This window comes from Paramisgurnus dabryanus, chromosome 4 (genome assembly GCF_030506205.2).
Source record: "Paramisgurnus dabryanus chromosome 4, PD_genome_1.1, whole genome shotgun sequence".
NCBI lineage: Eukaryota > Metazoa > Chordata > Actinopteri > Cypriniformes > Cobitidae > Paramisgurnus > Paramisgurnus dabryanus.
In genome coordinates this window covers 28492439-28518542 of record NC_133340.1, presented here as the reverse complement: position 1 = coordinate 28518542, position 26104 = coordinate 28492439, and the positions used below count along the sequence as shown (strand labels likewise).

Here is a 26104-nt window from a genome sequence, read left to right as displayed (position 1 = left end):
CCCAAAATGTCTGCTATTTCAAAGTATTTCATTTTAGACAAAAATCTGTCTCATGCTGGATATATTGGTTTCATTCATCACATCTAAACAAGGAAACTCCCTTACTGCGTTTTGATTTATCTGCAGGAAATGACATTCCTTCTGGATTGATGCTATCTCTCCATTCGAATGCATGAATGTGTTTTGGGTGGATCTGTGACTTCATGTCTGTGTCCTGAAGATCTACTGTAGACGGCAAACTACCGTAATCTCTACAGTAAAGAATGATCATTTGGAGAATGAGGAAACCAACATGCTAGTTTAGTTTGAAATACAGTCGACAGGCTAAATGTTATTTGTCATGAATGATTCATTGGTGCATATCATACATATATACCATTGCGACAGAATAAAATGCGGTCCTACTGCAATATGTAAATAAGGGGGTGGGGTTAACTGACTCTGATGAATATGCATTGACAAAGTTGACTCATCAATATTTTTGATGTACATTAGCATATAGATAGCTAACAGACATGAACTATAAATCACAAAGCTAAGCTCAATGTTTCATAAAGTTTTGCAGTCGAATGAAAAACCTCAGTGAACTTTGGGGTTTGTTCTGGCACTCGTCTTTTCTTGAATGATTCTCTTCCGTTTTAATAGATGAAGTTTTCCTGTCTCCAGGCTGAGCCTTTGCATTTTTCCTGTTGTGAACCAAATGTTCTCCATTTATTTTCTCGAGCTGTTCTCACACATCATTACGCTAAAGCGGTTTTTGTTTCATTTCTTACGTTCGTCTTTGTCCTGCACATACATTTTACTGCGTAAGATTCATAGCTTCTCATTTTTGAGTCTGTTAAAGGTCTGAAACATGACTTGTGGGACATAATAAGCCTATATGTTGGCCGGCTGTAAAAGTCCATTGACATCGGGCCGTGGGCTCCCATATAAGTCCATAATAACAGCCTTCAGTGAGTGGCTGATTATTAAGGTGGTTGAAAACAGCAGTATGTCTTCCAGTTCACAGTTAAACCTTGTTTGCGTATTTGACAAGTCATGCGGTGAGAATTAGTTTAGTGCCACTTAGTCAATATGAAATGGCATTTGCTAAATTTTTTCTATAATGTAATCACTAAAAGTATATTGATGGAGTGCTGTAATGTGGGACAGATATAAATGTAAGTTTGCAATGGATTGCAGGGATGTAACTCCCTTTAAAATCTGCTGGCAACTTTAGGTGAGATTTTTGAAATGGTAGCCTGCAACAATGAATAAAACTTATGGCATTTAAAAGCCTTGTTGGTGTTCCTGATCACACAAACACCAACATTCGAAGTTCGCTGGTGAGATTAAAAAGAAGTTTGCAGGCATTTGTCTGAGAAGTATGAATTAGCATTTAGCTAACTAGTTAGCTTAGCCAAAAGGTGATGCCTTTTGTTTACATCCTTGCTAAACCAAAATGCAACTTAACATGGCCTCACCCTTTTGTTGCATGTTCCTGGGGCAAGGTTTGTGTAAATTTTGGGGTTTGTGATGTCACTAAACCAGGAAGAATCTCACTGTAGTCCATCCAGCCATTCGTTTGTAGTTTTTGAAATGCAATTTTTATTAAAGAAAATATATTCCATTGCATTGAACTTTGAGCATTGATGTTTGAACATAAACAACATTTGCAAAATTACACACTAACTGAAGTAAAAAAAATTGAAATCATAATCAAGCACACCTTTAAAAATGCAGTCTGTAATTTTGACTTTCTATCGCCATCTCTGTTACTTCATGTACCTTTATTTATGTACTGAAAAACTGACATTTCACAAAAAATGTAATCTTTAAAATTGCATGTATATTTTTGTTTATTTTTAACTAAAAGTTATAGGTGCAAAAGAGGATGTTTGTTTTATACATTTTTGCAATATTACTTGAAACTGTCTTTACTAAATGATAAAAGACTATTTATTAGCTGCACTGAAAGTAATATTATTAATATACGTCATCTGTGCACAAGATAGGGCCTTAAAAACATCAGCCAATTGCTCATGCGGTCATCGCATAAGCGATTGGCCCTCTTGCTTGTCAATCACTGCTATTACGATCCTTGTGAGAGACGTGCGCGCTTCAGTAACTAAACACAGGCGACGCATGCGCATAGCGCATGAAACTCCATCTTAAGTTTCGTTTTGTTTTCATTGTCGATCCTGCTTTTCTCCTCGAATTTGCACCACGGTAGAGAAGAAACTGGAAGGAGGACGTAAAAGAAATACTTTTTTAAGCCGCTGGGAATAGGATAAAATTGTCAGAAGAACGTAATTTAAACAGAGTCGTTATTGGAGAAACATTTCAACGCTGGAGAGCAATAAAGGAACAGAGAGGTGTCAAGACAGACGCGCAGGTCACAAAATTCTTCCCGACAGGTAACAGTGATTATTCGTTCTTTGGGGAATAATTATTGTTGTACTGTTATTCAAGTATATTGACGTTGTTCTTGTAGTTGTAAGGCAGTGACCAGTCTGCTACATGCTAGTTGAAATGGGAGTAGCGTCGACTGATCTAACGTTTTAACGTCTTATTTGTTATTATCATCATTTCACATAATGAATCCACTGACGCGAGTCATGCTGCACAGCATATGCCGGTGGTAAACAAACACTTGTGTTCAAATATTCGTGCACGAGTTTTGGAAGGCGTTCCCTAGAAATTACGCATGCGCTCATTTTAAAAACTCAGTAAACGTTTTTGGATTCTCAGTCGGCGAAAAACATCCTCTTTTGCGCCTTTAAGGGTGTCAGCTTCAAGATACAGAATACCTAATATATTTTAGTGTACAATATAACACAAATAAAATAAGATTAAATTTAATTTTGACTGTGAATCAACAGTGAATGAAGTAATAATGTTGTTTGAATTTGCCAGGCGTTAATGTAGTACACTTCATTCAGTAGCCGCACAGACACCTGCTTCAGCTGTTCCTATGGAAACTGAAGAGATTTTTCTGGTCCTGATGAGAGACGGTGACCGACAGTTGTTGCTATTGGAAGAATCACAAATTTATGCGGCGTGCCAGACTACCTGTGTGTGCCCGAGCCAGCGGGGGGGTTATTAATATTCACATTTACGGCACGTCTGGTTGACAGTGTCTGGGTGGTTTCACGGGTTATTTTTATTCTCAGAGGAGTTTCATCCTTTCAAGTGGACTGGTTTGTGGCTTTAAAGTCAGGTAGACTAATGAGCAAAGCAAATCACTGCCAGATGTCAAACCCATGATGGAAGACAGCGTGTTGGCGATACGGCCGGTTCACAGACTACTTTGACTTTTAATCTAGCACTGGTAAACTACCTGTTAGAGTCTTGTGAATGTTTAAAGCAGGTGTTACCAGCATCTTTCTGCTGATTTAAAGAACTGTGTTATTTATGCTGATGTGATGCTACAATGTTTCTTATTTTTAATTTGTGAATTTTACTACTGAAGTTGTAAAAAATCATGTTTTTGCACATGAGGCAATGAACTGGTTGCTACCTTGAACATCAACTCTATATTAATATCTTTTGGATTCTTAAAGATTATTATGAATGATGCTCTAAGGTCATTTATGAATCTGAAATGTAGGACACTTCATCGTCTGCCAGTTTTCTTCAACACCATCCACTTAATCCCAGCTATACAAGTCCACCTGACAATTTTCTTTATTTAAAAGAATGGTTACTTTTATAAAGCACATTATTTTTTGTATAATAATAATTTTGTAAAAATAAATATACACACACGCACACATAATTTAAAGAAATATATATTTATTTATTTATTTAATAAAGGTGTAACGGAGGATTTTCTCGAATTTTACAAAAGAACCGCCTTCTCTACTTTAAAAAAAAATATAATTGTGCAACACTCCTGATTGACAACTAGGAGGACCAATAGTCTTGATGATCCACCCGGAAAAAGAAAATCCTCCACAATACCTTTAAGTATTCATATTTTTATATAATATAAATTATATATAAATGTAAAAATGTATATACATATGTTAATATTTTGTATACGTATACATCATGCATGTGTGTGTGTGTGTGTGTATTTATATGTACAGCATTATTATACACATTACACGCACATATGTGATGTAAACAAAAACTTTTATTCTGCCAATGATTAATTGTTATGCAGCCCTAGCATGCACTTTAAATTCAAATAGATTTGATTGGCTGGCAACGATATCGTGCATTGTTTCTTTATCGTTATAGTTGTTTTGTGAACTAAATTTTTAAAACCTATATTTTTTATATTATCGTAATAATGTGAACGACCCTTTATAGGTATTGATAATACATTAATATAGCAGACAAATATAAAATCAATAATATTGATTTGATTACGTAATCATTGTGTTTTTAACACTGTCCTTAGTTTTGTGACTTTATTAAATTTTTTTATATTATTACTCTCATTCAATCAAAATTTGTAATGTGTTTTTTTATTCCGATGTAGAAAATCTAAATATTCAACATGCAAAGCCTCTGAAAAACCACCGACCTCTTTTACCCTTTATACAAATCTTAACAAACGCTCAAATAAGCCCAAACCCTTCTACATCATATATACAAAGCTCATTTGATAAACACCAGGCATCGCTTACAGTCGCCCGCGCCTGTGGTGAATTTTTGCCCCTGTAAATGATGGCTGAAGTGTTTTTACCTGAGGAATGTGATGGAGGTGCCAGCCAAACCATCTGTTATGTGTCGGGGCGGCCGTGCGAAGGCTCTCGGCCATTACAGGCGAGCCAAAAACTTCCTAAACTAAACACTCTAGCGTGAAAGTAGAGCTGATAGCTGCACAAATGCTCTATTCACAGATGGGTGGGTTTAGTGCTCAACCCCTCGCACCCCTCTGCACCTCAGTAACCTTCATGATGTCCACCACCAATTGCTTCGCTTTGTTCTTATTTATTGAAGGAGTATTTATTTATCATGCATGCTATATTTTTGCTATAGAGTACTTTTGTGTGCATGAAGTTCTGGGATGATGTGTTGTTTATAAATGCAACCACAGTGCAATGCGTTTGACTTGACCTTTCATGGTTATTGCTGAAATAGTGCATTGTTTTTCCATCTTTTTGACTCACATTAGGTTTATATCTGATAAGTTATATTTTATAAAATTTTCATACCATTAGTGTTTTACCTAGAAATACTTAATGTAAATGAGGAAATCTCCTAATATGATGTCTTATGATAGTTTATGTTCAATATTTCTTCTTTCCAGGCTCTTTTATTACATAAGATAATTGGTGAATTGTATGAAGCTGTGAAGTAAAACTGAAAATCCCATTTGGCTTCGTCTTTGAGAGCCTGTGCCCAGAACTTGAAGTTTTCCTTCATGAATGACCCTCTGAAGGAGGCGTTTGTTTTTTCGGGGTGAAGTGAACGTCCTTCCTGTTCCTCGCTGTGGGTTCTTCTGAGAACTTATGTAACCGCTTCATTAATGGTTGCTATGGTAGCAAAGAGGAATTCAATCTCAGCTCTTAACCTCTTGTATTAGTTTGCGCTTTCAGAGTTAAATGAGAAACTGCTGTGTTAAGTTTAAACTAATAATCCTAATGAAGTGCAGACTGGAAGTCAGAAGTGATGTCACATGACTCTTGTTGCCAGATTTACTAAACAGGGAAAATTAGCACACGGGTGCAATTAAAATAAAAAAAAAACACTGATGGGAGTGGCAATATCTGCGGGTTATTTTCTAAAAAGGTGCAATTTAAAGAACACGGATGCAACAGTAGATTTCCATAATGACCAATGCAATCTACTGAGAGAAGCACAAATTAGTTCAGGGTCACAAATAGGCAGAGCTGATGAGGTGCAGGTGATCTACTAACACCTGATGTGGTTGAGTTCAGCACCAAGGACATCACAGCTGAAAATTCTGGGTATGAAATCCCAGCTAATGAAGCCATAGTACACTGAAAAGAACCGGAGGACAAACATTTTTTACAAGAAGTTTTGAAACACCTACTATTGTGTGACTTCTCCTCCTGTGACTCAAAAAACACAATGATACTAATATGGCTTGGCAAACAATGTTTTTGATTAATGTGCTGCTTCTGGCATTACCAATAAACTTTTACGTGTGCAAAAATCCTCTGACTGGTACCATCTCTGCCTAAGCCTCCTCTTATTAGCTACAATTGCAGCCATTTCAAGCAAAAAAATGATTTAAACCATGCTTTTCTGGCGTTAAATAATGGCGCAAATACCAGTAATATCACACGCGCAAACATTAGTAAATTGTGTTGCGTGAATCATTTAAATAATCTCCTCCCAACAAATTTTGCATCTAAAAGGGAATCTCCTAGAAATATATATGCAATAAGGTCAGTCGCAAAAATAACTACACCTTTTCAGCACTTATTATCCACTGCGCGTCTTCATGACAGTTGTTATTTGACCCCAAAATAATGTTTTGCGCTGGCGCAAACTGTTATTAAATCTGGTTGCAATTGCTCTGTGAAAAACTTACAATAATGCATACAAGGTGGTTATTATTTTTTTGTTAGTATGTGTGTTCTGTGGGATTCGAACCCATGACATTTGCATGACTAATTCAATGCTTTACCATCGTGTAGCTTTTTATGTATTTGTATTTCCTGTATTTGTTGGAGTCCTCAGTAGATGGAGTTCCTCATGTATTCTTACAACAGCTTCATGCTTCACACAGATCATGTATCTTTCTGTCAGATCTTCCATTATGGTTCCCAATTTAAATTTTCGGAAGGCCTCATTTGACGTACTCAAATAGCCACAAGTAATGCAGTCTCGAAATAACTGAGCCAAATTCGGGAGATGAGCCAGTTTCTTCTGTGTAGTCTGGCAGAGATTCAGAGCTTCAGACTTGGCCGTGGTCTTATTGGCTTTCGACACAGCTGAAGCAACGTGAGAAGCTTCCTCTCTCACAGCTATAGATTCATGAGCAAATAAAAGAAATATTTTCAAGATAAAACCTGTGTTTTATTTGAATAAGTCACAAGTATGGTTTGGACGTCTTGTTTCGCTTTCATATTTCTCTTTCAATTCAGCCTTAGTAGAAATATTTTTTTTTACATTTTTGTACTTTTATCCAAAGCAGCTTACTGAGCTTTACATTTAAAAAAAAATTAAATGTTAAAATGCAATTAGATTTTTGTATGGTTATGCTCATTCATTGACAATTCACCAATTTACCACATAAAAAAAATAAAGTTAGCGATCCCATTTCATGTACAGTTGATATGGTGTAATTATTTAGGATCGTTCAATAGTGTTGTTTGAATCTCTCGTGTGTAATGTACCTCAGATGGATTCAACAAAGCTTTGCTGGATGTTTCAGCAGATGGAGAGCACAGGGAACAGTGGAGTCTCGTGACACACGCCCTCGACTAAGAAGATTAAATTGTAGGTCAGATTCGAGGTCGTGTTACCTGCTTTGTGTGATTTCTAAACAGGGATTTTAGAACTGTAAGATCACCTGTGTTGAAGGTTTAATCCCAAAGGGTCGTGATGACCTCGACTACATCGAGTACTATGAGATCGTTGCTTTGAAGATACAGTGTTGAGAAATCTTCAGAAAAGTCAAAAATCAGACAGAGGTTTTATTTTGGTTCCCCACATTTGTTGCAAGAGTCTCTCAAAATCAGATGAAAGATGTCCCGGTTACAATTTACTTCAAATATAATAAAAAAGCGTAATTTGTATTTTGCAAAAAGAAAATGAAATGTAAACATGTGCAGTACTGAGTATAGGAACAACATGTCATTTTATCATTGTCTGAGACCGATGATTCATCTTAGGAGACCCGTAGTGAATGTAGGTAAAAACGGCTCATTATAAGGTAATTAAAACAATACAGTTAATTTTTTAAGGTCTTTATACAGCACTGATAAACTGTGTGATCACATTTAGGTGAACTATCTTTTTAAGTCTGTATCAATCAAGCAGACCGCAGCACAAACAGTGCAAGATGAATTACACATCTAGTTTGCATTACGGCAAAAAAAAAACAAATAACTACAATAGCAACAGAGATGCCTGACTTAGCAACACCAACAGGAGACAAACCGTCCCATGACTGACTTCAAGTCAGCTGTAAACTGAACACTGCTGACCACATCATCACAAGAGCAGGTCAAAGATAAAATGAGAAACGAGAAAAACCCCGCTGGCATCTCAAGTGAATTATTATCGTTTATTACACGGCTCTCTGGAATGCTTGATTCTGATTGGTCAGTTGAGACATTTTCAGGTTTGTTCTTTTCAAATAATAACCGCTCCAAAATAATAACGCATAGCCGGACTACTTGCACGAGTAAAATCGCTCCGCGCCAATAAAGCTCAATAAAGATTACTGTCTGTTTGGCGCCATCTTGTGACAAACACTCAACAACCACGACAAGACACAGACAGCTTACTGAGACTGAACTTGACAAAATAGAGCATGACAGCTACGAAGCCAACACACAAAAAAATACAGAATGGGCATTAAAACTTCTCAAAGACTGGCTACAAGAGAAAAAATGGAGACAGACAAGTATGAAGCAGAGGATCTTAATAAGGTATTACGATCATTTTATGCATCTGTGCAAAGTTTTGCGGAAGGATAAAAATGTTAATTTAAAACAAATATGCCAATAAAATGTTTCAAATTCATATTCATGTCCAGTTTTTTTTTCTTATGTGGCAAGTAGCCGTGTAATAAGCGGGATAATGTAGAGGCAGCCGGTAGTTATTGGGAAATAAGCCCCTTCAGTGTGATACAAGACCCTCCGCTTCGCGTCGGGTCCTGATCACACTGTCGGGGCTTATTTCCCAATAACTACCGGCTGCCTCTACATTATCCCTTACTTAAAGCCTGAGAGCCGCGACTCCATCGGGTCCCAGCGGTGGATGCAGCACAGTAGCCGCGTCCCTCCCTTCTTGAGGCCTCTTGTGTTCTGCTTACGATATATTAGATCCAGATGTTCTGATCCAGAAGACAAATGTTGCATTCAAAAGTTTAATTCACGATCCTGTAACACAGTTGAATGCATCAGCGGTTTAAATGTTAGCAGACTAACTAAGAGATGAACGAATCTCGCTCTCTGCGCTGTTAAAAACAACAATGTCCACAGGAAATTAAAGCAGCTGTGTGTTATTGGCAACCTTCATCCAAAACAGATCTCACACACTATCAAACAATGTGTCGACACTCCAAATCAGTGTAAAACACAATCCAGTCATTAATCCTGAGCGCACAGAATTCCAGCCAGCGGGAGACAGACAGACGCGCTCTCATTGATATTCTGATCAGCTGAATTAGGAAAGATGCGACTGCAGCGCCAGCCGTTTTAAAAAGATCTTCTGTGCATCTTTTGTGTATATATTGTGTGTTATTTGTGCAATATGTGTAGTTAAAAACTGGGCATCCGTGTGCTGTTGATGAGGTAAAAAAGTAAAAACACGAAGATCCCAGACTCGAAAATAACACAAGACGTCAAAAGGTTAAAATTTACAGCAAAATAATGTTAGTGTAATTTCATTTGATCGTTCTTCTGGCACATGCAGTTTATATAGATTTAAAATAACTGTTGACTAATCTCTCTTGGCTGCATATGAAGAGAGAGATTAAATACTTCATGGTCAAAACATTTGGCAGCGTACTGTATTTTTATTTTATTTTATTTTAAACACATACTGAATTTAAATGCAACAGTTCTGCTTAAAAGTTGTGTGCAATTTTAAATGTTGTTTAATGGAAACTTTAACTTTAGAGTATACACTGTGTGCATTGTTTGGTTGGTCGGTCTGTCTGTTAAACACAGGCGTCTGTCTCTCTGCCTGTCTGTCTGCCTGCCTTTCTACATATCTGTCTGTCTGACCCTTTGTCTGTCTGTCTGTCTATTTCTATCTGTCTGTCTGTCTGCCTGCCTGTCTACCTGTCCCTTTATCTGTCTGCCTGTCTGTCTGCCTGTCCCTTTATCTGTCTGCCTGTCTGTCTGCCTGTCCCTTCATCTGTCTGTCTGTCTGCCTGTCCCTTCATCTGTCTGTCTGTCTCTTCATCTGCCTGCCTGTCTGTCTGTCTCTTCAACTGCCTGCCTGTCTGTCTGTCTGTCTCTTCATCTGCCTGCCTGTCTGTCTGTCTGTCTCTTCATCTGCCTGCCTGTCTGTCTGTCTGTCTCTTCATCTGCCTGCCTGCCTGTCTGTCTGTCTCTTCATCTGCCTGCCTGCCTGTCTGTCTGTCGTTTCATCTGTCTGTCTGTCGTTTCATCTGTCTGTCTGTCGTTTCATCTGCCTGCCTGTCGTTTCATCTGCCTGCCTGTCTCTTCATCTGTTTGCCTGTCTGTCTCTTCATCTGTCTGTCTCTTCATCTGTCTGCCTGTCTGTCTCTTCATCTGTCTGCCTGTCTGTCTCTTCATCTGCCTGCCTGTCTCTTCATCTGTCTCTTCATCTGTCTGTCTCTTCATCTGTCTGTCTCTTCATCTGTCTGCCTGTCTGTCTCTTCATCTGTCTGCCTGTCTGTCTCTTCATCTGTCTGCCTGTCTGTCTCTTCATCTGTCTGCCTGCCTGTCTCTTCATCTGCCTGCCTGCCTGTCTCTTCATCTGCCTGCCTGCCTGTCTGTGTCTTCATCTGCCTGCCTGCCTGTGTCTTCATCTGCCTGCCTGTCTGTCTGTCTATTTATCTCTCTGTCTATTGATCTCTGTGTCTACCCATTTACCCCTCTATTATCTGTCTGTCTGTCTATCTATCTTTCTGTCTCTCAATCTATTTATCTGTCTATTTTTCTATTGATTAATCTTCCTGTCTATTTATCGCCCACCCAGAAAGTACCTAACAATTCCCTAGCAACCAACCAGAACACCTTAGCAACTGCCAGTCCTTCTGCATGCCTTAACAACCACTTAGCAACTGCCCGCATCCCTTTAAACTCTTAAAATATGACAACTATGCTGCAGGAAAGTAATAATCCTTTCACACTGTACAGACAACGATACATCATCTCTTCCTATCAGCTTCTCATTCATCAGCTGCTGGTGACTCACAATGAACTGCATTCATTAGCTTTCAGAGATCACCCAAATATCTGCCACCTCTTCAACTGGGCCATCAGACAAACACAGGCCTGTGGTGTCTGGATAAACGCTGCTTCTCTGAAGGCCTTTTATAAGGATCAGATTAGCAGACTCTTGGAAACAGCAGGTCTGTGCAGCAGTAGATGGCTTGGCAGCATTCAGTCGAGTCACAATGATCCATTCATTCAGACTTCTGAAAGAGTTGCTCTCCTGCTGGCCTCTTTTACAGCACTTTTTCTTATATCTATAGAGATGCACAGGACCTGGCAACCAATGGATGCATCTTGGGATACGAGTTCGTGAATAATAAAAAAACTGTACTTAAGGCGGAAATCTTTAAAAAAAAAAAAAGAAAATAAATCAGAATTGAAAAAAGACGGCAGTCTTATGCTCCTTAATGGTAATGTCAAACCCTGAATGCATAACTTAGTAGGTCATGGGTTTATAAGAAGAAGAAAACTATCTCAAGGCATTAAAGTAATTCATGACAAATTCCAATGAAACAAGTTGGGGCAGATACTCAAGACTTGATAAATAAAATCTTTTTAGCTTTAATAACCAAATGAAGTTCAACAATATTAAACAATACTACATTCTAAAGATTCATGTTGTCAATTTTTGCTTTTCCAATGACGCAAGTTTGGGGCGGGACTTCCTGCTTTTGACCAATGGCAGATGAAAGAAATGTTTGGGATTTACTTTTAATGAAACAACTAGAAGCATACAAAGAGAAATTAAATGGATTTTATTTAATTTTGATCCGGACAGACACGTATTAGCATAGCCCTTCTCACACAGAGATTACGGAAAATACACGGAAAATGCATCCGGGATTGTTTGATTTTTGGTTCATTCACACTGCCAATGATTTTCCGGAATCTGTGCATCCATTCACACATATACTTTAAAGACACGTGACATATTTAAAGTCCTGCACTTGGTAGTTTTTATTTCACAGCATCTGAAGTTTGCTAATTATCCGTGATCCGTGAAAAATAACATTCACTGGACGTGTTTGTGAGAAGCCTCTCTAACAATTTTACGGACATTTTCTGTGATCAAAGTGCTGTGTGGATGGGATTTATGAAACAAGGCTGAATAATAGTAGTGATTATTTATGATACAATTAATAATGCAAAAATATGGTACAAATACACATTATACGCATGTACATATCGATTTAAACCTCAATAGCAAAAATTCATAAAGAGGGACTAATTTCTACCAGTTTTTCTTATTGGAATTTCTATGTATTAAAAGGTTAAATTGCATTTAATGATATGTAGGTAAATACCACCTAACCCTAGCTTCACAATTCAAGCTTACAATTTGTCCCACACTAGTATTATTTAAATAAAGTCACGGGTAACGTAAATCCTCCTAATAAGATCTGACAAACTGTTCATTCACCCAATGGTCTATTCCCGTGTGATATACGGGTGAGAGGCGTTTGATTAAATTTTAAACCCGGGCGTTATTAAACATCACGGTCACATCATTAAAATGCAGGGGTCGTCACCGCACCTCTGGGGTTACGCTAATCATGTATACAATAATGAGAAACACAGCAGAGCGTCGAATGAAGCCATGTTCTCAACCAAAGTGGAGTTAAAGGATTAGACATGAAAAGTCTCACGGGAAATCCCACATTATCATCAAATAAGATGCACCGCTATCAAAGCTAGCTGCTGTCTACCATAAAACCTATTTCAGCACACATGTCGATTCTCAGTCTTATCTGGCTTTTCATTCAGGCACATGTTAGTCTTTTAAACAAGATGTACTTTTGCATGATATAGTTGCTGAAGATATCCATCGCCAGCATGCACACACACCATGATCATGTCCAGCGGCTTTATTTCTCACACAGTAATGCTTGCTTGCTTATATTGTCACAGCTGCAGAGGAACTTATCCATGTTTTTAACCAAATCTTTGGGGCGAGTAGCAGGTCATTGCTAAGCTCAGTAATGATTTTACAGTCCTGACTGTTTCCATACAATTTACAAAACAAACATGAAGGTTTAATGAGAAGAAACTTAACAAAGGTCTGTTTTGATGATAACAGATCAGGGTGGAGGAAAACGCCCCATCCACTTTAAAATCCTGGAAAAAATCTGCGCAAGGGACCAGTCAATTTAAAACTTGACCCACTGAATGACAAACCCAATCTAGTCTATATTGCATTACAGCACTTTATCTAAAGTGGTCTCTGTGGACTCTCAAGGAACTTGCTTATTATCAGCTTTTAAGATGCAGATGGGGCCATGATAGTGCAACTGTGTGTGAGGTGCATGCGAGATGTTTGACAATGCAAAAGCAAATGCAGAGATAACACTGTATGTTACATAATATTTACTGTATGAGGAAAAGAAAATTCAAGTATTCATTGTATGGTCCGACATCCTTGTAACTTGTCCTAAATACAATTAAAGGGTTTAAATAAGAAATATTAATAAATCAATGGTCAGAAGTTTTAAAACTAATGAAGATGATTTTTGTTTTATATAAATTTATATACATTATGATTTTGCATAAATAAAATGAAGCCTGTTAAGAGTTTGGTGTGGTGACATCATCATTTTCATGCAATATTAGATGCAATGTTATATACATAACTATATTAGTTCATGGTTTTTTGTTTTTCGTACTATGAAAGCCAGTGGGTAACGTCAACTGCATCACTTTATATTCTCATAGTAAATTTATGTAAACTTAATTTTAGAAAAATCTTAACAAACTTTACAAAAATGCAATTATCTCAGCTTTTTGCTCAACATTTTTTCTTTTGAAGGAACTCACTAATGTTTTTTGTGGTAAAAGTGTAGTAGCCATGTTTTTTAGTGTATTGATTACTATTATCAAAACCGTGATTTTACCACTGTAAGCATGATGTAACTATGGTTTTTGAAAACCATGGTTGTCAAAACCATGGTAATTTTGTGGTAACCATGGTTTTACTACAGTAACCATGTTTTTTGGATTTAATTTTAGGAAAACCATGGTTAATTTTCGTAAGAGATAAAAAGAGAACAAATAAAGATAGGATAAAACTTTAATTTTTGGTTTGAAAGCAGAGGTTTTGTTCTTTATATTGTATGTTTATAAGAAAATTTTCTGTTAATTATTAAACTTTTGTGAAAATCATAAAAAATCTTGGTGCTGGCTGGCAACTTTTTAAATATGCAGAATTGTGGCTCTATATGTTTCCTCTTCGTTTCGCACCAAATCCTTTGTATTTTATTGTCAACTAAAAGAGAATCGGGAATGTGATGCATTTCGGAATAAAACTGAATGTTCATGAGGAAAAATGTAGGATGAAACTTGCTTTTTGGGATTTATTGTTTGAAAAATGGTCATTCTAGGCCAAAATGAAGCCGGACCTGAATGTTTAGCCTAAATATTTTATAAGGGTTTTTTTTACAACTAATTTGTATGAATTTGTACGTTAATAATCATGCAAAAACGTACGATTATCATAAAAAACAATGACGAAACCACACTTCAAAACAAACGTCACTGGAGCAAATCGTTCAAAAATGTATGAATGTGGTCTAACGAAGCAATACGAATTAGCCACCTTGTAAAATACGTACAAATTGCCATGAGACAGCGTTGGAATGTTAGATGCTAAAATAATCGCTAAATAGTTTTTATGAATATTGGTTTTTAACATTGGCTATTGTTTTTTATATACACTAGTCAACATTCGAAGTGGATCAAAAAAGTTTATCAAAGGTGTCCTAAGACAAGAACGCATACTGTCCAATATTGTAAGACAACTTTTATGAAAGGTTTTGATCCACTTCAAATGTTGACTAGTATATTTAGGTTCAGCCTGCTGCTGAATTCCTTTCACAGGAATTCGCACATATTTTAAGAGTTTGCTAATTTGTATAAATTCGTACGAAGTTAATTGTGCAAAAATGTGTGTTTATCATTAAAAAAACAACAATTACGAAACACACTCCCTAACCCCAACCTCACCAGGGCAAATCGTTCAAACTTGTACGAATTTGGTCTAACGAATCAATACGAATTAGCCACCTTGTAAAAAACGTACAAATTGCCATGAGACAGCGTTGGAATGTTAGATGCTAAAAATAATCCCTTAATACTTTTTTTAGTCATTAGGTTTTAATATTGCCAATTGTTTTTTATGTATTTTTTTCTGTAATTACAATAAGAACAAATATGTTTAACTTGAAAGTATATCAGGTATTTTCTGTTCATTTTAACTTGGCTAAGCAGTCAGTCATTGGACAGTTTCTCGCTGGTTTTAATCCGCCTGAGATCTAACCGTCTAACCGTCTTTATCTCAGCTTGTGTTTCAAGGCAAATATGTCATGCTGAGGAGAGATTTCCTGGCTTTCCTGAGCTCAGTTGTTTACTCTAGGGGTCAGATTTCTATTGACCCCATGCAGTTAACTCTCTTCCCACATCACATCGGCCTCCAGCTGTAAAGACTTGCGTCATTGTGCAGCCTGCAGTCGTATCGCACAGGAAAACGTTGAGCACATGGATCTGTCGCCTGTGCCAGCGGTTGGTGTTGGCAGCAGATGGAGGGTGCGAGATTTGGCAGCTCTCTCTGCCTCTTATGCTTGTACCACATGGAAACAGCTGGTACCCAGCAGGTCTGGAGACTGCCGCCGGGGAAAACTGTTGAAGAGATTATCTCGAGAGGGTCTAGAAAAGCATTCTCGATGGGCCTTTCAAACATTTTTTGGATATTGTTGCATTCGGCAGGTGCTTTTATCCAATAGTGCATTCAAGCGTTTTTTATCAGTATGTCCTTGATTTTTAACACAATGCTTTAAATCATTTCATAGACATTGCTTAGTACTACTATGCAGTTTTACATGCGGATGTCTAATTTGCAACCGTTATTATGGATACAAAGTGCAGCATAACATGTAGTAAATATCATTTGGAAACATGCTTTCATGTTTTCCTGAGAGACTATCATTCATTGGGAGTGGCCATTACTGTAAATATGCACATGCTTGAAGTGCCGAGGGACGCTGATATATCGGATCATTTATCTTTTAGGGGGTGACGTACCGTAATGGAAGTACTCCATATATCATATGAATGCCTGCTTCCCAAAATCCTCTACAGAACTGCTTACTTTAACCTCAGGCTGGCCTCCATGTGCCATATTTAATGGCGTTTTACTGGACCCGTGTTGGCAGATGTTGGACGTTTTCATTGGCAGCCACGCGAGGCGATGAAGTCAAGATTAGCTGCTGAGAGACTAACAGTGGGTTTTAGGTTGACCTCTTCCTGTATTTAGCTCAGAGTGAAAGAATTAGACATCCGCGATTTCCTACAATTTGAAATAATTTGCTTATCCTATTAAAGGTGTCTTGTGTAACTTTTAGGAGGATCTCTTGATTATATACATAACTATATTATAAGTGGTGTATAAAGACCTAACAAAATGAACTGTATTGTTTTTATTACCTTATAATGAGACGTTTTTATCTACATACACCATAGATCCCGTTACGTGGAAGTCGTCGTCGTCATGTTTCTACAGGAGCCCTAAACGAACAAACTGCTCTATAGGGTGCATGTCACTATACATTACTGTCTCAGACGATGATGTGTTAGTCCTGTTGTGGCTACCGTAGCTTCTCTACGCGTTTCAAAAGGGAGGGGTGATCTGTGGACTGAGCCGTTGGTTGCAATTCACAGTCTCACCCCTAGATGACGCTAAAATCTACACACTGGTCCTTTAAATCCTGCACATTTATATTTCCTGAATTCATGATATTGAAGGGAAAATATGTTTTGAGAACTTCGATATATAATACAATAATGTTTTAAGTTTATATAATTAAATATGTTTAATTGGATTTTTTTTTAAGCAACATACATTTTAATTTTATTTTGCCAGTTTCCGTGCCATCTGCTTTTGCTGCATAAATTTATACATACATTTTTGAAGAATTAAAATCGTTTAGTTATCGCAAACCATTGCAATATTTCAATGCATCTTGGCCTGATATATCTTAGGCATGGGCTGGTATGAGATTTTGGTGGTATGATGACCTTAAGCAAAAAATACCATGGTATATTCACAGTATTGCGGTTTTGCCATTGCAGCACTAAAATGTGTTATTTTCAGACGTCTACATATACTAACAACTTTTTAACTGGACACATTTTATTTTCAAGAAATATACAACATGTATGCCGGGTGAAAATATAGCTTTTAAATTATATAAAAATATATTTTCGTAATATTAAATGTCAATTACATGACTTTAGGATTTAATTAATTTTGTGTAAACCCAGCTCATACCTTGCAAACGGTATTACAATTTTTTTTTAGTGGTTTTGAAACCTTGACTGTTTAAAAGCTTGGTATACCTTGAAACCAGTAACCGGCCCATGCCTAATATATTGCGATATATTGAGCTTCCTGTATGGGTCGCCTGCATTATTATTTTTAACTGCTGGTGACACTTGATATACCCTGTTTTAACCGCAGTACGCTGTAACTCTCAAAGAGCCGTCTGTGTTTTGGGTGCTTTCGTACCTCACGTCTGTGACTTCAGCTGTGCTGCACATGTGTCTGTGTTGTTTAAACAGTGAGGTCATAGTTCACCTGTGTCTAGTGACAAACTCGCTGTTGTTGCCTTTTGATGTTTGTTTACCATAATTACACAAAGTCCTTGAACTTTACTGTGGTATAAATGGAAAGCAAGAAAGTTGATGCATGACTCATGACTGGTTTGCATATCAGCAGAAACAATGCAATGTTGTTTTAAAAGTTTTTTAATGTTTAGTCAGTTTCCTGAGCAGATTTATTTTGTTTCAACAGAACCGAGCTTCAGGGAAGGCTCTGTTTGATTTGGTGTGCAGTCATCTGAACCTCATCGAGGGCGATTACTTCGGCTTGGAGTTCCAGGACCACCGTAAAATGACGGTGAGCAGTGCTTGTGTTTTATATTGTAATGTCTATGGTATATTTAATTGGACGTGATGAAAATGAGACGTGCTGTCTGTACAGTGAGCTGTGTTGTTTAAGGGCTGAATTCTCATTTTTACAACCCATATATTTCACTTTTTCCACTGGAAATTTCTTGGAGAGACAGGTTGACGTTCAATGTTTTGTCAGCTGAATAATCCACATAGCTGTTCAATATATTGAGCAGACCTTTGTCTGATATAATATGCCATCTAATACGCTGACTAATGTTGATTTGTAAATGTTAGCCATTTGATAATATTTTGTCTACATAAAACATTGTGTTTAATTTGTAACAACAAGAAAGTAACTTTAACTACCAACATACCTTCATGGGCATGTACAACCTAATGTTATTGTACAGTTTAAAGTTTTATACAAAAACCATATAGTAATGACATATTATCATGTAATCAAGTATAGTATTACCATCTATTATATCATTATAACTGTACTATGGTTTTACCACAGTATTATTTACAAGGGTGTGTGCTAGTTAAATGATCCTTCCCTACTGAAAAGACCAGCAAAAAACATCATAAGCTGGTTTTGGCCACTTTTTTAGCTGGTCAAGCTGGGAGACCAGTTGATATACCAGATAAACCAGCTGACCCACTAGCTTGACCATTGCTTGAAGACCAGCTTTCCCAGGCTGGGAGGACCAGCCCAAACCAGCTACTTTCATCTTAAAGCAGCAAAGACCACCCAAACAGCTTAGCCAAGCTGGCCAAGCTTACAGCCTGGTAAAGCTGGTTTAGGCCGCCACCTTGACCAGCTAATACCACCTAAAAGTGTCCAAAGCCATCTTAACAAGCTAAAACCAAGCTGGGAGACAATAGGGTTTTCAATAGGGTAATGTTTTAATCTTTATGTTTTGTTATATTTAAATTAATATGTGGAATATATATTAGCACTGCTTATGAATAAACATCTGTCTGCTGTATTTAAGTGTATTTGTTGTTTGCTTTGCTTTATTCAGGTTTGGTTAGACCTGCTCAAGCCAATTCTAAAGCAAATCAGACGTACGTATTGAAATATCATTAATTATACTGCATATCTGTATAATCCATCTGACTGGACGTCAACATTGATGATGTTTTCTCTTTCTGCAGGGCCCAAAAACACCATCCTGCGATTTGTGGTGAAGTTTTTTCCTCCAGATCACACACAGCTGTTAGAAGAACTCACCAGGTCAGATTTGGTTATTCGTTGAAAACCTTGCAGCTTTAGTTTTTATGATTGCTGTATAGTTTCTATTCAGCTGTAAATATAAATATGTCGAACGAGTCAAATTAAGTGTACCGTACTTTGCAAGGCTGTGCGTTAGCTCACGTACGCTTTATGTACCATATTTTCTGGACTATAAGCCATACCGGAGTATAAGCCGCATCATTCAAAAATGTATCATTAAGATGAAATAACATTTAAGTCATATACGTCGCATTTATTTAGAAAATGATTTCACAAAATCCAAGCCGAAGAACAGACATTTAATCTGGAAAGGCAAGTTATTTAACTAAACAATAGTAGACAGAACAGCAGGCTGAAGAGATGTCTGTAAGTTAAAGGAATATTATCAGTTATTTATACGATAAACCATACGAAAAAATGCTTCCCTGCCAATGACGCTCCTCTGAGTTTTTATGGCAATCTATATTTCTGCTATTGTACACTAGGTGGCGCGCTTACTCAACTTATAAAACACTTAAGCATCCACTGATTCAGAAACAGTTAAAGCTCTGATCATCTATGCTCTGATCGGTGTATGTTTTGATCATCGTTCTGAATCTGATCTCTAACAAAAGTCCTTTACAGAAATGCCATTATTTCAGCTTTTTGCTCAAAATTTTGGATGTTTGAAGAAACCTACCCATATTTGAGAGGTGATAAAAAGAGAACAAATGAAGATAGGATGAAACTTTTGAATTGAATGTCTATATAAATGTAAATTTTGTGTCTGTACATCATAAAACAACTTTTGGCCTCTCAGTACAGCCTGTAATGTTTTTTTTATGGCCAAACTGTTTGTTGACACATGACTCTTTACGGCACATTCATGCAGTCGCGTCTGACAGAAAGACAATAGTGATAAGCTGTCTTTTTATGTCAGGGAACAGTTTGTACTCTAAAACAGAGGAAGATAAACACTTTCTTTTGTTTGGTTGTCCCAGGTTTCCTGAAGGGTCTGTAAATTCTCTTTACCAAAGCTTCTCTGTGTCCTAGCTTGACTTTTAGTTGCTGCTTGGCAGCGGGCAAAGACTTTCTGTTTCTTGACACCGCTGTATATTAAATTTCCCAAAAATGTTTTATCCAAAAGTGCACTAAGCTGTTCAACTCTGTGTGATGGATTATTTCAATACGGTTGACAAAACTCCATGGTTAAAAACAATTTGACTGTTCAGAGAGGTTTTATAGATTTGGGCAGTGTGGTTTTAACTATAAAAACACTAGAGAAAATAAAATGTTTACTGCAAAACTTTTGTCCTTGTAAAGGAAAAGTAAAGGACATAAAGTAAACAGTGTTTGTTTTAGTTGAATAAACATGTGTCGCTTGAGTCCAGATAATACGGACTGAACATTTTAGCTGATTTTATGAAAATAACTCCGTCAAAATGTATCTGTTTCTGAAATGCACTATAAAAAGTAAAAATAGGATCAACTTAAAAAAATTGCTTTAATTGGTAAAGCCTACGAATTTAAGTTTTTGTTTTAATATGTTTAAATATTTTCTGCGTTACCAATTGAAGTAGTTTATGAAGTTGATCTAACAGTGTACGTAGTTTATGTGACAGTATGTACTAAATTAAATGCGGTACATTTACCACTAAAAATTGTACATTTAATAAAGTGTGAGTGGGTGTAAATGTGGGTGTAAATGTTGAACTATAGACAGTTTCAGCAGTAACAACATAAACAAACGGTTTTCGAGGAACAAATGTAACGACTGCTAAACTCTGCTAAGAATCAATAACAACAAAGACAGTTTATGCTGCGTTCACACCAGCCGCCCTAGAGGCGCCAAGTGCGAGTGATTTCAATGTTAAGTCAATGTAAAGATGCATTGACGTGCGTCTGGGGGTCTTGCAGCGCGAATGAGGCGTTTAGCGCGGCGCGTTTGGCACGATTCCGCCTCATTCGCGCGTCTAGATGGTGCGTTGCCGCGGGAAACACCCGAGTCGAAAAATCTGAACTTTGGCGGAAAAACGTGTTAACCAATCAGGAGCTTGCTCTAGTAGTGACGTGATTACAGGAAGTGAGCGAAGTCGCAGAAGCCCCTCCCATGACGCGAATTTCCGCATGAATGTCTCAATGACTAGAATTTCACGCGCGAATGAAGCGAGTAAACTCAAAATCTTCAAGCGTCCAACTACGCGCAGTTGATGCGAATTTGACGCCTAAAACGCGTCTGTTGTGAACCCACGGTTAGAGTAGATTACCTTAGTTCAACTCACAGTCAACGTGTTTTAATAATTACACTGAGCTAACGTTACTGTGTATAATGTGTACTATATAATGCATACAATGTTAAAGGGACATGCCACTTTTTTTTAAAATAGGCTCATTTTCCAAATTAACATTTGGTTCTTACCTTTTTGGAACCCATTCAGCTGATCTCTGGGTCTGACGGGACCACTTTTAGCATAGCTTATCATAATCCATTGAATCCAATTAGACCATTAGCATTGCGCTCAAAAATAACCAAAGAGTTTGGATATTTTTCCTATTTAAAACTTGACTGTTCTGTAGTTACATCGTGTACTAAGACCGACAGAAAATTAAAAGTTGTGTTTTCTAGGCAGATATGGCTAGGAACTATACTCTCATTCTGGCGTAATAATCAAGGACTTTGCTGCCGTACCATAACTACAGGAGGCACAATGATATTATGCACTGCCCAAAAATAGTCCCCTGCTATTGAACGATACCAAGGGGACTATTTTCAGGTAGCACTCGCACACTGTTTAATACATTACATGAGGTTTAAGACATACTACTCCTTCTGATTTTAGCATGCTGTATTGCATGGAAATATGGGATTTTAGATGCATTAGTGGTGAAAAGGCAATCCTAGAATGCACAGAGCTTAGATTAGTAATAAACCATCTGATAATTAAAAGCAAACATGTTTTTTTTCTCATTTATCTGAAGAGATTTCTTGCAGATGTAATTAGCTTGTCAATCAAAGCCTCACCTGAGTTTGTTTTGCTCTGTTTAAACATGCTTTAATAGAGACCAGCGGCTCTCAAAAACCTGTAAAATTATATTTAATGGAGATGAAAACAAGGGTGTGTGTCTACAACGATGCTTAAGGGACACTATAACCTTTTGAAAGAGTTTTTATGACCACTTTGAAATCAAACACTGCCACGTACGCTGCTAACTTTAATTAAACTAAAACTCCTTTGGGAATTTCGCAGGGTTAGTGGGATTACAACGGAAACGAAAACTTTATATCTATAAGATTAAAATTGTACTCTGATAACATCAAATAAGGTGAAACTGCCAATTATAGATTAATATGTTTTAATATAATACTTGATGCTAGTGCGTTTTGTTCATGTGTTTTTATAGACCGTTTCAACGGCTGCACATGCGCCACGTTTACACGTCTGCGCAGAACTTAACTTCCGGTCCCTGTTTGTTTAATACTGTGGCTAGTAGCTAAACTGAACTCTTGAACAAATACCTTGTCGAAAATAACAAACGTTTTGGTTTCCTAAAGATGAGCGAAGACGGCAATCATGAATGACCGCTATGTGAAAATAGGTTTGGCAGCCGATTTGTAGTTAAGATTACATTATTTTACATGTTAACGTTAGCTCAGTGTAGTTTTTGATACACTTTAGCTATAAATCATACTTGGTAAAACATACAAACTAAGGTAATCTACGTTTTGTTTATTTTGCTTGTTATAGAAATAAACTACTTTTTAAAGAATTCTTGTGTTATCGATTGTTATCGAGTTTACGTTTGTTTCACGAAAGCCGTTTTTTATGTTGTTACTGCTGAAACTGTCTATAGTTAATGTTGAAAGACTAAGTTTAGTTAAATAAGGATATTGTGTTTGTAATTGAATATAATTACATTTTGATGATTGATTGATAACAAACATATATATTTTTTTCTTTGAATCATTGAAAAGCCCACACCCTAAATTAAATGTTGGGTTATTATTAACCTTGGGTTATAAATAGACAAAACCAACTAACTGGGTTGGATTTTACCTATGCTGGGTTGTTAAACTTTATTGTTGTTGGTTGAAATATAAACATTTGGGTTAATTTACCTTATGGCTGGGTTTGATTACTTTTTGACCCAACACAGCATTTTTCAGCGGTGGGCATGTGTATTAAAAAAAATTCTAATTTGATTTTGTGTCAAAATGAAATTATCGATTTTTTTAAATGGGATTTTTTAAATGGGTCAAAATTATCGATTTTTTCTTTAATGCCAAAAATCATTAGGATATTAAGTAAAGATTATGTACCATGAAAATATTTTGCTAATTTTCCACTTTAAATATATATCAAAACTTATTGATTTGGACAAAAGTGATTTTCTCAATATTTTGATGTTTTTTGCACCATATGTTTTTACTTGTGTTGTGTTGGCATCTAGTGACTTTCTGTACAGTAAGGTTCTGTACTTTTATAAACCATGTAGTGAAAATTCAGCCAATAAATGCTGTGCTCTTTACTGTACCATTTACGTTGACATTGCTAGTGTCTGTTAATTTCATTTAGTTCTCATGACTAATTACACCCCTGTTGCCTGGCCACAGGTATCTTTTTGCCCTGCAGATCAAACATGACCTGGCGTGTGGACGCTTGACGTGCAATGAAAGCAGCGCCGCTCAGCTGGTCTCACATATAGTGCAATGTAAGAAATCTTTCTGTCAAACTTGATCTCTAAAATAATGCCACCTATTTCAGAAATCCCATCATATAAATCTATTTTTTTGTTTCATTCTTTAAAATCTCCATCTTGAAAGCATCCAATGTTTAGTATGTAAATCTCGCCCTAGTTTTCATTGTCACGCTAATGCAAAATTTAAATGCACACCGTGGCACAGAGAGAGTGGACGGATGCGATTATGTGCGGTGTCATCGCTCATGCAAAACCATGTTCAGATCATGTCAAACAAGCTAAATCATTGGCTGTTTAGTTGCCATGGCAACCAGTCAGAGCCGAAGACTAGTGTAGCATCAGTAATAGACTTGATATACTGACCACAGGTAAAAACCAAAGGGACGTTAACAGTTGACCAATCACTACAAAAATACTGTAGTACACTTCAGTGTTTACTATAGTAAATTGTAGTATACTGTAGTACATTTAATCCTACACTTCAAAAATGCTGGGTTGAATAAATATTTCATAAAACAGCTATGAGTTAAACATTTCCCAATGCTGGGATTTTACCTAACCATGGGTTGAAACAACTCAGCATAGGTGTATTTTTAACCAAACACTGTATTTTGTGCAATATTTTTTTTACTCAATCATTGGTAACAACAACCCAGCATTTTTTTAAACTATTCTGTAGTATATTAACACACTCTAGTATACAGTTAATACTATAGTTGAATATTCACTAAAAACACCACTAGCAATTTTTTTATTTACTATAGTAAATACTAAGGTATATTACATTTTTCATGTGGGACTGGACATATATATATATATAATTTTTTACAACCATTTCGAAGAACATTGGTTATTATATAGGGTTGTCTTATGTAAAGAATCAAATTTCAATCCTGGTGAATTTGATGATTTTGTGATAAATGTGTGTCTGTGATGGATAGTTCTGCATGTGTTTTGAACATGAACACATGATATATGGCATATAAAACCTATGTGTGTGTGTCTCTCTGTTTATAGCTGAGATTGGAGATTTTGATGAAGTCCAGTGTAAACAACATCTGCTCAATAACAAATACATACCTGACCAGGACGTCCTGATGGACCGAATAATGGAGTATCATCAGAATCACACGTGAGTGACGCTCTTCAGTTCTGCTCATTTGTTTAAATTATGATTTTTTTTTTATGTTTAAAGCCAAAGTTAATGTAATAAGATCATCATTATTTGTATTAACCACTTCATAGCCTGTAAAGTACTTATCAGCAATCGGAGAATGCCTAAAAACACTTTTAAAGTCTTTTAATATGTGTGGGCTATTTCACAGCGGACAGACGCCAGCCGTATCAGACTATGAACTCTTGGAGATTGCCCGAAAACTGGAGATGTACGGGGTGCGTCTTCATCCCGCAAAAGATCGAGAGGGCACTAAACTAAACCTCGCCGTGGCCCATTCTGGTGTTTTGGTCTTTCAGGTAATGTTAACCTATGTTAGTGAAACATATTATATGTGATATATCTTTAGATTTTTCTCTTATGTACTTTAATTTCTTCCTGTAAAGGGCCACACCAAGATAAATTCATTCAACTGGGCTAAAGTCCGCAAGTTGAGCTTCAAGAGGAAGCGCTTTCTAATCAAACTACGCGACTTACACGTAAGTGCTTGCTTTTGTATGTTAGATCAAGTATTATTTGTAGTACTTGACCATTTATGATTTGGAAAAATGATATGGTATTTTCTAGCTGTATTTTTTTCTTGTAAGTTAGACAAATACACAGCAGGCAGGAATCTGGTGGAAAAACACCAGATATGCTCAACTAATTTCCAAAAACGCTTGGTTAATCTTGGTTAATTATTGGACAATCTTGCGAGTGGCTTTACACATTTTGCACCTAAACCTGCATAGAAATTGTGACCGGGTCGCATTCTTCCTTTCCAAAGTACATTGGCGCTCCCGTAGCGTCTGCCGTTACCAAGCAATCTAAGCGTTGCATGACCTTGTGCCAAGCTCCCACCGGTGGAAAAATAAAATGGTGCCCATGACCACAGGTGTCAATATTAAGCTCTGAATAAAGCACAAAGCTAATGTTCTCACATTTACAAATGTTACTTTTCAGTTTCATGAAGTTACCCAATCTAGGAACCACAAAAAAGTGCTTTTCTGTCTAGTGTCATCTGAAGTTCATGCACCAGTATTTATGAACCAG

The 26104-nt window shown here is 36.9% G+C and overlaps 1 protein-coding gene across 3 annotated transcripts in view; it reads left to right on the top strand.

The window, feature by feature from the left end:
* farp1 (FERM, RhoGEF (ARHGEF) and pleckstrin domain protein 1 (chondrocyte-derived)) overlaps positions 1-26104 on the top strand; it is a 74133-nt gene that overhangs the window by 20610 nt on the left and 27419 nt on the right. For all 3 annotated transcript variants that reach the window (XM_065254137.2, XM_065254138.2, XM_065254136.2), the window contains exons 3-9: positions 17884-17988; positions 19010-19052; positions 19143-19221; positions 23813-23910; positions 24916-25030; positions 25224-25371; positions 25459-25551. In XM_065254137.2, coding sequence (XP_065110209.1) covers positions 17884-17988; positions 19010-19052; positions 19143-19221; positions 23813-23910; positions 24916-25030; positions 25224-25371; positions 25459-25551 — 681 coding nt within the window. The remainder of the gene's footprint in view (positions 1-17883; positions 17989-19009; positions 19053-19142; positions 19222-23812; positions 23911-24915; positions 25031-25223; positions 25372-25458; positions 25552-26104) is intronic.